Source organism: Oryctolagus cuniculus, chromosome 3 (assembly GCF_051225735.1).
Source record: "Oryctolagus cuniculus isolate XC-2025 breed Fujian yellow rabbit chromosome 3, ASM5122573v1, whole genome shotgun sequence".
In the NCBI taxonomy this organism is placed as follows: Eukaryota; Metazoa; Chordata; class Mammalia; order Lagomorpha; family Leporidae; genus Oryctolagus; species Oryctolagus cuniculus.
The window spans coordinates 441,064-454,585 of NC_142869.1; the positions used below are offsets into that span (position 1 = coordinate 441,064).

Here is a 13,522-nt window from a genome sequence, read left to right on the forward strand (position 1 = left end):
GCCAGTCCCAGTTTGTATTGAAATCCGGTATTATGTGGGGCTGCACTGTGGCATAGCAGGTGAAGCTGCTGTGTACAGTGCCAGTATCTCATATGGACACCGGTTCGAGTCCCAGCTGCTCCACTTCTGATCCAGCTCTCTGCTATGGCTTGGGAAAGCAGCGGAAGATGGCCCAAGTCCTTGGGCCCCTGCACCTGTGTGGGAGACCTGGAAGAAGCTCCTAGATCGGTGCAGCTTCGGCCGTTGTGGCCATCTGGAGAGTGAACTAGTAGATGGAAGATGTGTCTCTCTCCCTCCCTCTCCCCCACTCAAATAAATAAATACATATATACATAAATATTTTTTAAAAGACCTCCTACAGGGCAATGATCATCAAATCAGCCTGGTACTGGCACAAAAACAGATGTGTAGACCAATGGAACAGAATAGAAACCCCAGAAGTCAATCCACACATCTACAACCAACTTATGTTTGACAAAGGAGCTAAAACCAATCCCTGGAGTGAGGACAGTCTCTTCACCAAACAGTGCTGGGAGAACTGGATTCCACGTGCAGGAGTATGGAACAGGACCCATTACACAAAACCCATTCAACACGGATCAAAGACCTAAATCTACTACCCTATACCATCAAATTACTAGGGATCATGGGGGACACTCTGCAAGACACTGGCACAGGCAAAGCCTTCGTGGAGAAGCCCCCAGAGGCACAGGCAGCCAAAGCCAACACGGACAAATGGGATTACATCAGGCTGAGAAGCTCCTGCATTGCAAAAGAAGCACTCAGCAAAGCGAAGAGGCAACCGACAGAATGGGAGAAAATATTTGCAAAGTGTGTAGCTGATAAAGGGTTAATATCCAGAATCTATAGAGTTCAAGAAACTCAACAACAAAACAAACAACCCAGTTATGAGAAATGGGCAGGGCTGGTTCTGTGGCTAGAGGGTTGGGCCATCGTCTGTAGTGCTGGCATCCTATATGGACGCTAGTTCAAGACCTGGCTGCTCCACTTCTGATCCAGCTCTCTGCTATGGCCTAGGAAAGCAGTAGAAGATGGTCCAAGTCCTTGGGCCCCTGCACATGTGTGGGAGAACCAGAAGAAGCTCTTGGCTCCTGGCTTCAGACTGGCACAGCTCTAGCCGTTGTGACCATTTGGGAGTGAACCAGTGGATGGAAGACCCCCCTCTCTCTGCCTCTGCCTCTCTGTAACTCTGCCTTTCAAATAAATAAATAAATAAATCTTAAAACAAAGAAATGGGCGAAGGACTTTGGACAGGCATTTTTCAAGAAAAGAAATTCAAATGGCAAACAGACACATGAAAAAATGTTCAGGATCACTAGCTGTCAGGGAAATGCAAATCAAAACCACAATGAGGTTTCACCTCCCTCCCTTTAGAACGGCTCTCAGACAGAAATCAACAAACAACAGATGCTGGCGAGCATGTGGGGGAAAGGTGTTCTAATCCACTGTGGGTGGGAATGCAAACTGGTGCAGCCACCGAGGAAGAGAGTACGGAGATAACACAGAAATCTGAACACAGACCTGCCAAATGAGCCGCCATCCCACTCCTGGGAATTTACCCAAAGGGAATGAAGTCAGCATCTGAAAGAGTGGTCTGCACCCCATGTTCACTGCAGCTCAATTTACAAGAGCTAAGATAGGGAATCCACCCAGATGTCCACCAACTGAAGGCTGGATAAATAAAATATGGCATATATACACTATGTAATACTACACGGCAGTTAAAAAATGAAAGAACTCCCGTCATTTGCAACAATATGGATGCAACTGCAAACCATCATACTTAGTGAAATAAGTCAGTCCCAAAAAGACAAATCCCATACATTCTCTCTGATCTATGGTAAGTGAGAGAGTCCCTAAAAGCTAATGTATAGGCGTGACATTGGCACTTCATGATGTGATGATTTTGAACAGCCCTTGTGTTGACTGTTGAGGGATAATTTTTTTACATTTATGTTCTACTATTTGTTTATCCTTCTACTTAGTGTAGGCTGCTGAGTATAAAGTTAACTGAAAATAGCTCTTTGTAAAAAATAGGAATGGGAATGGGAAAGGGATGAGGAAGAAGGGTGGGAGTATGAGTGGGAGGGAAGCAGGGTGGAAAGAATCACTATGTTCCTAAATTTGTATATATGAAATGCTTGAGGTTTGTATTGCTTAAAAAAAAAGTAAAAAAAAAAAAGTAAAAACAAAGCAAAACAATTGGCCACAATGGCCAAAGCTGGGCCAATCTGAAGCTAGGAGCCACTTCTACATCTCCCATGCAGGTGCTACAGTCCAAGCACTTGGGCCATCTTCCACTGTTTTCTCAGACCATATCAGAGAATTGGATTGGAAGTGGAGCAGCTGGGATCTGAACTGGTGCCCACATGGGATGCCAGAACTGCAGGTGACAGCTATACCTGCTATGCCACAGGACCGGCCCCTAAAATACTCTTTTATCACTGTTAATATTACACATGTTTTAAAGCCCATCTTTGCAATGAGGGTGGTCTGAGGTGTGTACCTGGGAGTCAGACTTCTCACCAAAGGAAAGCTCCAGTGAACCCCAAGGTGTTAGACTGCAAAGGAGCTAAGGACAAGAACTCCTGGTTTCAGTGGATGCTGTCAGGGCCACCTTTATGTTTTTTTTTTGTTTTTTTTTTTAAAGATTTTATTTATTTTATTTGAGAGGTAGAGTTACACACAGTGAGCAGGAGAGATAGAGAGAAAGGTCTTCCTTCCATTGGTTCACTCCCCAAATGGCTGCAACAGCTGGAGCTGTGCCGATCTGAAGCCAGGAGTCAGGATCTTCTTCCAGGTCTCCCATGTTGGTGCAGGGGCTCAAGGATCTGGGCCATCCTCCTGTGGGGAGCAACTGGGAGCAACTCGGACTAGACTAAGTTACTGGAATTAAGACTTATTCTATGCATCTGCTCTCCCACAATATGGCGCTGGGAGAGAAGAAAACAGCTTCTACACAGCTGCCTACAGTTCAGCCAATAAACTGTAGGACTTGCTCCTGATTGGAGGAGAGCAGCGTACTCGGCGTGTGGGCAGCCGAGTTAGGATTGGCAGAGGAGGACTATAAAGGAGGAGAGAGACGGCATGCACCAGGAACATCTAAGAGGAACATCTAAGGGGAACACCTGTGCAGCCCCCAGAGAGCCGGCCGGTGGTGTGCCACTCCCCTGCGGAAGTTTGGAAAGTGGCCAGGGGGAACCGCCCTTCCATGGAGGTGGAAGGGACAGTAGCCAACCCGGGAAGAACCAGCAGCAAACCCGGGGAGGGCCGAGCAGACGAAAGAACAGCGCAGGGTCCTGTGTCGTTCCTCCACGAAGAGGGGGAGCGACACCTCCACTGTTTTCCCAGGCCATAGCAGAGAGCTGGACTGGAAGTGGAACAGCCAGGACTAGAACCATATGGAATGCTGGCACTGCAGATGGAAGATTAACCTACTGCACCATGGTGCTGGCCCCAACTTTATGTTTTTTAAAGAAAGATTTCTTTCTTTGAAAGGCAGAGTAGGGGCCAGCTCTGTGGCACAGTGGGTTAATGTCCTGGCCTGAAGCGCCGGAATCTCATATGGGCGCCGGTTCAAGACCCGGCTGCTCCTCTTCCAATCCAGCTCTCTGCTAAGGCCTGGGAAAGCAGTAGAAGATGGCCCAAGTCCTTGGGTCCCTGCACGCACGTGGGAGACCTGGAAGAAGCTCCTGGCTCCTGGCTTTGGATCGGCACAGCTCTAGCCGTTGCAGCCATTTGGGGAGTGAACCATTGGATGGAAGACTTCTCTCTGCTTCTCCTCTCTCTGTGTAACTGACTTTCAAATAAATAAAAAATATTTAAAAAGAAAAGAAAAGAAAAGAAAGGCAGAGCTAGAGAGACAGAGACAGAGTGAGATTTCCCATCTGCTGCTTCATTCTCAAATAGCCACAATCATCAGGGCTGGGCCAGGCTGAAGCCAGGAGCCAGGAGCTTCTTCCAGGTCTCTCACGTGGATTCAAGGGCCCAAGCACTTGTGCCATCTTCTGCTGCCTTCCCAGGTGCATTAGTAGGGAGCTGGATCAGAAGTGGATCAGCTGGGACTCGAACAAGCATTCCAATGTGGGGTGCTGGTATCACAGGCTTAACCAGCTGTGCCACAACACTGGCCCTTTGATAATGGTTTTGATTAAAAAAAAAAAAAAAAAAGCTGTGAGAAAGGCACAGAGATCAACAATGGTGCTGGAGCACCATTGCGTCTGTCTTTGCGGGGGGCTGGGAGCAGTGACAACCAAGGGCCTTGTTTCCAGACACTGCTCTCCCCTAAAAATGCCGGGGCCCTGCAAAAGCAGCACACGGCACAAAGTGAGCCTTGGACATCAGGTGGTGCAGGGACATAAACATGGGACACTCAGGAAACAGGATGCTCAGGACACAGGGACATTCAGTATACACAGGGGACGTTCCGTATACACGGGGGACACTCAGGACACAGGGGATGCTCAGTATACACGGGGAAAGCTCAGCACATGGGGGACACTCAGTATACACGGGAGACGTTCAGTATACACTGGGGACACTCAGTATACACGGGGGATGTTCAGTATACACTGGGGACACTCAGTATACACGGGGGATGTTCAGTATACACGGAGGACACTCAGGACACAGGGGATGCTCAGTATACACGGGGAAAGCTCAGCACATGGGGGACACTCAGTATACACGGGAGACGTTCAGTATACACTGGGGACACTCAGTATACATGGGGGATGTTCAGTATACACGGGGGACACTCAGGACACAGGGGATGCTCAGTATACACGGGGAAAGCTCAGCACATGGGGGACACTCAGTATACACGGGAGACGTTCAGTATACACTGGGGACACTCAGTATACACGGGGGATGTTCAGTATACACTGGGGACACTCAGGACACAGGGGGACGCTCAGCATACATGGAGGACACTCAGGACACAGGGGGACGCTCAGCATACATGGAGGACACTCAGGACACAGGGGGACGCTCAGCATACATGGAGGACACTCAGGACACAGGGGGACGCTCAGTATACACAGGGGACATTCAGTATACACTTGGGGATGCTCAGGGCACAGGGGATGCTTAGGACGCAGGGGACGTTCCGTATACACTGGGGACACTCAGGACACAGGGGATGTTCAGTATACACGGGGAAAGCTCAGCACATGGGGGACACTCAGTATACACGGGAGACATTCAGTATACACTGGGGACACTCAGGACACAGGGGGACGCTCAGCATACATGGAGGACACTCAGGACACAGGGGGACACTCAGTATACACGGGAGACGTTCAGTATACACTTGGGGATGCTCAGGGCACAGGGGATGCTTAGGACACAGGGGGGTGCGTAGGACACAGGGGGACGCTCAGTATACACGGAGGACACTCAGTATACACTAGAGACACTCAGGACATCATGCAGAAAGCTGGATTATAAGAGAGACAGGACTTGAATTCAGGTACTTTGATATGGGTGTCCCAACCAAAGTGGTTTTTTCACCATCAGGCCAAATGCCCAGCCCACACTTCTAATCTATTCTACAAACTCCATGGTGACGGCTGCAGTGCAACACAGTTCACACCCACAATGTGGAGGATGCTCCCCGGAGAGGCCAGAGTCATAGCTGCAGACTGTAAGGGGTACCATCACTCAGTGAGCGGTGAGTAGGTGCTCGTGGCATTGGCTGGCAGCCCTGGGGGTCAGTGGGCAGCCCTGGGGGAGCAGTGGTCAGTGCTGGGGTCGGTGGGCAGCCCTGGGGCAGCAGTGGTCAGTGCTGGGGTTGGCGGGCAGCCCTGGGGCAGCAGTGGTCAGTGCTGGGGTTGGCGGGCAGCCCTGGGGCAGCAGTGGTCAGTGCTGGGGTTGGCGGGCAGCCCTGGGGCAGCAGTGGTCAGTGCTGGGGTTGGCGGGCAGCCCTGGGGCAGCAGTAGTCAGTGCTGGGGTCGGTGGGCAGCCCTGGGGCAGCAGTGGTCAGTGCTGGGGTCGGCGGGCAGCCCTGGGGCAGCAGTGGTCAATGCTGGGGTTGGCGGGCAGCCCTGGGGCAGCAGTGGTCAGTGCTGGGGTCGGCGGGCAGTCCTGGGGGAGCAGTGGTCAGCGCTGGGGTCGGTGGGCAGCCCTGGGGCAGCAGTGGTCAGTGCTGGGGTTGGTGGGCAGCCCTGGGATGAGCAGACAGTCCTGGGGTCATTGGGCAGTGCTGGGGTTGGCGGGCAGCCCTGCAGGGGCAGCTGGCTCCCAGGCAGTAAGGATAATACTGCTGATGGACAACAGCATGCATCAGACCTGCTAAACTCACCTTCCAAACCAACTCTGCAGTCATCAGAAAGAAAACTGAGCAACACAGATAAAAACATCTCCGGCCATCGCCCCAGCCTACCTGGAACACGAGGATGCCCATGTGGGAGACAGCCAGGTTAATCTTGGTCCCCTCCTTGTCGGAGGCCCTGTGAAATCTGATGCCGTACAGCTCCAGCTTTCGGGCGATCTCCAGCACCTGGAAGTCCGACTCTGCAGGCGTCTGGCCCCTGCGAGGAGGCAGTTTTGAGAGTGTCACTAAGAACTTCAGGTTTCTGAATAAACACATTAGAGATGTGATCAGGGAACCTAAACAAAACAGAACCAACCAACAGCCCACCTGGGGGGCCTTGTGCTCGGGGGGATCACAGATGAGCACACAGGCCAGGGTCTCCATGCCTCCCAGCACTGCTCCCCACCGTGACAAGGTTACACGCAAGGTGCAGTAGAGCTGAATGTCAGATCAGAGGGAAGGCCAGGACGGCACTAGCATCTCACTAGGCTCATCTTCACAGCACCCTTCCTACCACTAGGATGCAGTTCTATAAGAGTGGAATCGTGATGTCCAATAAAAATACCACTGCCAAACACCTGATCTCATCCACATAAAGGTGTCTCATGGTCGACTGGCGGGAAATGCCAAGTAGCTGTGATCCTGCCACCACACAGCCAGGCCGGTGAGGCCACATGCAGCTGCTGCGGGTGCCATCTGGGGCTGTGCTGTCAGGGCACCGTGCCCAGCACAGGAGCCCACACTGGAACCTTCCACTGAGGAAGCTGTGCCTTCGTCTCATTATAATTCCTGAGCTGAAGAGCCGCAGGACCAATCCAACTGTCTGGGTTATGCTGTACCATTCTCTCACTAAAATTTACACTTTATGAACATGATACAGACACCATTAACTTGTGCTTTAATAAATCATCGCCACCACGGGCAATGGGGAATGATCAGGACATAGGAGAGCGCTCAGGTGGGGTAAAACCACTTTCCAAGAAGCCTTAATTTGAACTTTGCCTATTTTGGTATTATTATTATTTCAAGATTTATTTACTTACATGTAAGTAATATTTATAAGTGTATTTACATATATTTAGTTATAAATATGTATTGTTTATTTACTTATTTGAAAGACAGAGAGACAGAGTCTTCTATCTGCTGGTTCACTCCCTAAATGTCCACAACAGCCAGAGCCAGGCCATACTAAAACCAGGAGCCAGGAACTTCTGAGTCTCCCATGTGGGTGCAGGGCCAAGCACTTGGGCCATCCTCTGTTGCTTTCCAAGGCCATAGCAGGGAGCTGGATGGGAAGTGGAGCAGCTGGGACTTGAATTGGCGTCCATATTGAATGCCAGTGTGTGTGTTGCAGTTGGTGGCTTTTCCTGCTATGCCTCAATGCTGGCCTCTTTGCCTATTTTTAAAGCTACCAGTGAACATGTTTTATCTGAGAGAGAGACAGACAGACGTACAGAGGGAGGGAGGGGAAAAGTAAGCACTCACTGCTTGCCACCCACTGGTTCACTCTCCAAATGCCTACAACAGCCTGGGCTGGGCCAGGAGCCAGGAGCCCCATCCAGGTCTCCCATGTGGGTGCCAGCACCCGCTGTCTCCCAGGGTCCACACTGGCGGGAAGCAGGAATCAGGAGTGGAACTGGGAACCGAAAGCAGCACTCCAGTGTGGAATGTGGACATGTCATCCACTAGTCAAATGCTCACTCCTGAATGCTGTTTTTTTTTTTTTTTTTAAGATTTATTTTTTGATTTGAAAGAGTTACAGAGAGAGGAAGAGTCAGAGTCAGAGAGAAAGAGAGAAAGAGAGAGAGAGGGGGGTGGGGGGGGATCTTCCATCTCCTGGCTCATTTCCCAGATGGCCGCAGCAGTCAGCGCTGGGCCAGGCCAAAGTCAGCAGCCAGGACCTTTATTTGGGTCTCCCACGTGAGTGCAGGGGCCCCAACACTTGGGTCCTCCTTTGCTGCTTGTCCTAGACCATCAGCAGGGAGCTGGATCAGAAGTGGAGCAGTCGCGGCCGGCGCCGCGGCTCACTAGGCTAATCCTCCGCCTAGCGGCGCCGGCACACCGGGTTCTAGTCCCGGTCGGGGCGCCGGATTCTGTCCCGGTTGCCCCTCTTCCAGGCCAGCCCTCTGCTGTGGCCCGGGAGTGCAGTGGAGGATGGCCCAGGTGCTTGGGCCCTGCACCCCATGGGAGACCAGGAGAAGCACCTGGCTCCTGGCTCCTGCCATCGGATCAGCGCGGTGCGCCGGCCGCATCGCGCTGGCCGCGGCGGCCATTGGAGGGTGAACCAACGGCAAAGGAAGACCTTTCTCTCTGTCTCTCTCTCTCTCACTGTCCACTCTGCCTGTCAAAATAAATAAATAAATAAATAAAAAAAAAAAAAAAAAAAAAGAAGTGGAGCAGTCGGGACTCTGGTGTCTCAGGTGGTGGCTTAGCTCAGTATGCCACAATGCTGACCCCACATTTTTAGATTTTTGTTTTCTATCTTACCTGAAAGACAGTGTGACAGAAACACAGAGAAAGAGATCATCCACCTGCTTGTTCATTTGCCAAGTGTTTGCAAGGGTTGGGCCAGACAAAAGCCAGGAGCTCAGAACTCCATGCAGGTCTCCCACGTGGGTAGCAGGGACCTGAGCACTCGCCATCACTGCCGCCTCCCAGGGTGTGCACTGCTGGGAAGCTGGATCAGAAGTGGAGTGCCAGGACTTGTAGCAGGCACTCCCCTGTGGGATGTGGGTGTCATCTGAGCTCAGTACCAAACGTGCCCCTGAGCATTCTAGAGACAAAGTCCGATCCCTGCAGAGCCAGCAAACGCTCAGAGGAGCCACAAAACTGGTGCTAAAGGACCAGAAACTGTATTCCTCAGGAAACCCAGGACACACTTCAGAGAAAAAACAAAGCTGTTTGTGAGAAGAGCAAGGCAATGCGTATTTGTACGGCAGCTCTGTAAGCCCACTTACGCCAGTAAACGCCAGGCACCTCCAGTTTTGGACAGCCAACTTTCAAATTCTTTTCTGCAATGTCAAAGGAGTAGTAGATTCCAGGGAACACAGTGTACGATCCTGCTCAGTCAGGACAATGTTTCCATCTTGCTGGAAATTTGCACTTGGGGCTGGTGCTGTGATATAGCAGGTAAAGTCGCCCACCTGTGGCAATGGCTTCCCATTTGGGTGCCAGTTTGAGACTTGTCTGCTCCACTTCCGATCCAGCTCTCTGCTATGGCCTGGAAAGCAGTGAAAGATGGGGCAAGTGCTTGGGCCCCTCCCCACATGGGAGACCCAGAGGAAGCTCCTGGCTTCTGATCAGCTCAGCTCTGGCTGTTGTAGCCACTTGGGGAGTGAACCAGCAGATGAAGATTCATTCTCTCTCTCTCTCTCTCTCTTTCTCTCTCTAACTCTGCCTTTCAAACAAATAAATACATCTGTGAAAAAAGAAAGAAGAATTTACACTGGGGCCAGTGTTGTGGCTCAGGGAGAGAAGGCACCACCTGTGACACTGGCACCCCGTATCAGAGTGTCAGTCTGAGTTCTCGCTGCTCTGCTTCTGATCCAGGTCCCTGATAATGCACCTGCAAAAGCAGAGGAAGATGGCCCAAGAACTTGGGGCTCTGATACCCATGTGGGAGACCCAGAAGCAGCTCCTGGCTTCAGCCTGGTCTAGACCCAGCCGATGTGGCCCTATGGCATATGAACCAGTGGACGGAAGACCTCTCTCTCTGAGTTCCAAATAAAAAATGAATCTCGAGAAAACAAAAAACTACACACAGAATGTTTACAAGAAATAAAGGATGTGTAACCACTTTTGATGACTGCGCAGACAATGTCAGCACATTAGCACCGAGGGGTCAAAAGGCAGCTGAGCTCGCTGCTTCCCGGCTCAGGCAGAATCCAGTTTCACCCTGTATAAAGCAGATGCCTGCCTGTCAGAGCTTAGAACACACACACGCAGGAGCCACGCATGCACAACGCTCAGCACACCTGGACACCCAGGAACACACGTGAACACAGGGCAGGCGCCATGCTGTGCTGTCACTTCTTCACCTCACTGCAGCACATGCGCACCTGGGTTCTGCCTGGAAACCGCCCCCCCCCCCCCCCATGCTCCTGACTGCTCAGGCCCAGGGCTGCCTCCTCCTGAGCTCTCCCGGGTGTGATCCGAGCCACCCTCCTGGCTGCCAGGTCCATACTGCCTATGTGCCACTGCTCTGTCCAGCCTTCCAGACCCAACTGCCCAGGGGGATGGGGGAGGGCTATCCAGCCCCGCTCTGTTGTCTCAGCAGTGAGGGACTTGTCCCCATGCCTGGAACAAACCCTGCCAGCAACCATCTCTGCTGCGACAGGCACGTGGCTGAGGCACCCACATCTGTGGCTCAGCCTCGTGCGCAGCCCAGCCACGGCACTCTCCCTCATGGCTGCCAGTAGCATGCAGCAGCACCCAGGGCGCAGAAGCCAAACCACCAAGTGTGAGCACACGGCTGTAGCTCAGTGCCCCACGGCCCACCAGTGGATGCCGCTGGCTGTTCCTCCACGAGGTGTGGTGGCCTCCCTGGGAGGATGCCGGCCAGCACACCTGGGGACGCAGCAGCTCCCAGGCCTGCACCCTGGGCCGAGGTGGCAGCTGTGCACCTGCAGTGCACCGGGCAGACCCTGCAGGGGCCTCTCCCACGGCTGCCTGTGTTTCCACGCTGCTGAGCCACCGTGAGGAACGGCGTGCCAAGAGCACGTGGACACTTACGTGTGCTTCCGATGCAGTTCCAGAATCTTGTCGAGGCAGCGGCCCTGGCTGGGCAGGTACTCGCTGGCCTTCAGGTGCTCTCGGGCCAGGGTTTCGTCGCAATCTCCAATCTCAGCTGTGGTGAGAGGACACGGTCAGCCATTCCAGTTCTTAACTGAAGTGAACCACAAGCATCTGCACATGCAAATGCATACATGAGAAGTAAAAAAATCCTAAATCTGTAGTAAAACAGTCCTAGAAACTTTTTTGTACTTCATTTTTCCAAGTATTTTATGCTGTTAAAGGCAAATGCAGCAGCCAAAGATGACTCCTTTGACTCTCAACGCCAGGACTCTGATGTGCAGCGCCAGACAGCTGACCGCTGAGCCCCAAGTTCAATGTGAGAATTCATTATTTCTCTGAATCATGACTTACACAAAAATTGTTCAAGATTGGCCGGCGCCGCGGCTCACTAGGCTAATCCTCCGCCTTGCGGCGCCGGCACACCGGGTTCTAGTCCCGGTCGGGGCGCCGGATTCTGTCCCGGTTGCCCCTCTTCCAGGCCAGCTCTCTGCTGTGGCCAGGGAGTGCAGTGGAGGATGGCCCAAGTGCTTGGGCCCTGCACCCCATGGGAGACCAGGAAAAGCACCTGGCTCCTGGCTCCTGCCATTGGATCAGCGCGGTGCGCCGGCCGCAGCGCTCCGGCCGCAGCGGCCATTGGAGGGTGAACCAACTGCAAAGGAAGACCTTTCTCTCTGTCTCTCTCTCTCACTGTCCACTCTGCCTGTCAAAAAAAAAAAAAAAAAAAAAAAAAATTGTTCAAGATTATCCTAACCAGAGTAATGTATTTTCAATCATTTTTTCCTTCTAGACTTCTCAAATTTTTTTCTTTAAAAAAAATCTTTATTTTATTTGAAAGACAATTACAGAGAAGCAGAGCGAACCATCTGCTGGTTCACTCCCCAAACAGCTGCAATGCCCAGGTTGAGCCATGGCCAACGCCAGGAGCTCCAACCAGGTCTCCCATGTGGGAGGCAGAGGCCCAAGCACTTAGGCCTCCCTGGCAAACTAGCAGGGAGCCGAATCAGAAGTGGAGCACCAGGGACTCGAACCAGAGGTCATTTGGGATGCTGGTGTCACAGGTGGTGGCTGGTAACCCGTTGACTCCCAGAATTCTCCGATTTCTTGAGAAATCATGATTCTCTCTAATTTCAAGTTACAAGACAGCAGTGAAGCCCAGGAACCCTAAGCAATACACCTGTTACTTTTGTCTCACGCACAGTGCAGACACCTTCCCTGCTTGGAACCACTGCAGACGGGTGGCCCACAGGCCGCCCTGGCAGGGAGCGTGTCCACAGCACCGAGGACCTTCCTGCCACAGAGGGACTGTGCTGAGCAGGCCTGTCTGAGCGGCAGCTTCCAAAGTGAGACTGGGTCGGTCCCACTAAGCCACGCTGCACGACCGAGCCACCACTCCCAAGAAGGCACTGGCAAGGCCTGTGTCCACCTGAGACATCTTGGGCCAGAGGGAAAGAGACTGAAGACAAGCCCCGCCATGTGGGATGGTGAAGCTGCAAACTCTGCTGTCTGCTGAGGGCTGGGAACAGACCAAGGAAACCAGCAACGGCCGCACACTCACGGATCCCTCCTGTGCCGAGACTGCCTGCATGGCGCTCTCCTTGTCCAAGTTCTAGACATGAGATCTCCCTGGGAGCACCTGGCCCAGTCCAGTCCAGAAGCAACGTGCACGCCTCCCAGAGTATGCTGACGGCTGGCGGCTGTGCGAGGTCTGCCCCTCTCCCCTGGCCTCCACGAGCCCTCTCCTAGCTGTGCGTCCTCATGCACTTCTGAACCGCCTCCTGCTCCCCATAAGACACTGGGGAAACGCTTTCTATCTCCTAGTTAATGCTTACCAGCCAGGAGGGCTGTGACTGCCACTGAAGGAGGCCCCGTTCAGGCCAAGGTGGCACCCAGCTGCAGCTGTGCTGTGGGTACCGGCTCTCCCGGTGGAGACGACTGGCGGAGGAGCTCCATTTACACATGTACCCCTTCCCTGAGCAGGCACACCAACCACGTACACACACACTTTACACATGTACCCCTTCTCTGACCAAGCACGCCAACCACGTACACACACACTTCACACATGTACCCCTTCTCTGACCAAGCACGCCAACCACGTACACACACACTTTACACATGTACCCCTTCCCTGACCAAGCACACCAACCATGTACACACACACTTCACACATGTACCCCTTCTCTGACCAAGCACGCCAACCACGTACACACACACTTTACACATGTACCCCTTCCCTGACCAAGCACACCAACCATGTACACACACACTTCACACATGTACCCCTTCTCTGACCAAGCACACCAACCACGTACACACACACTTTACACATGTACCCCTTCCCTGACCAAGCACACCAACCACGTACACACACACTTTACACATGTACCCCTTCCC

General features: G+C 52.6%; 1 protein-coding gene across 8 annotated transcripts in view; it reads right to left on the reverse strand.

Annotated features, from left to right (window-relative positions):
* FARP2 (FERM, ARH/RhoGEF and pleckstrin domain protein 2) overlaps positions 1-13,522 on the reverse strand; it is a 96,228-nt gene that overhangs the window by 40,500 nt on the left and 42,206 nt on the right. For all 8 annotated transcript variants that reach the window (XM_070069925.2, XM_051829378.3, XM_089328783.1 and 5 more), the window contains 2 exons: positions 11,066-11,180; positions 6,404-6,551 (listed from right to left, as the gene is read on the reverse strand). In XM_070069925.2, coding sequence (XP_069926026.1) covers positions 6,404-6,551; positions 11,066-11,180 — 263 coding nt within the window. The remainder of the gene's footprint in view (positions 1-6,403; positions 6,552-11,065; positions 11,181-13,522) is intronic.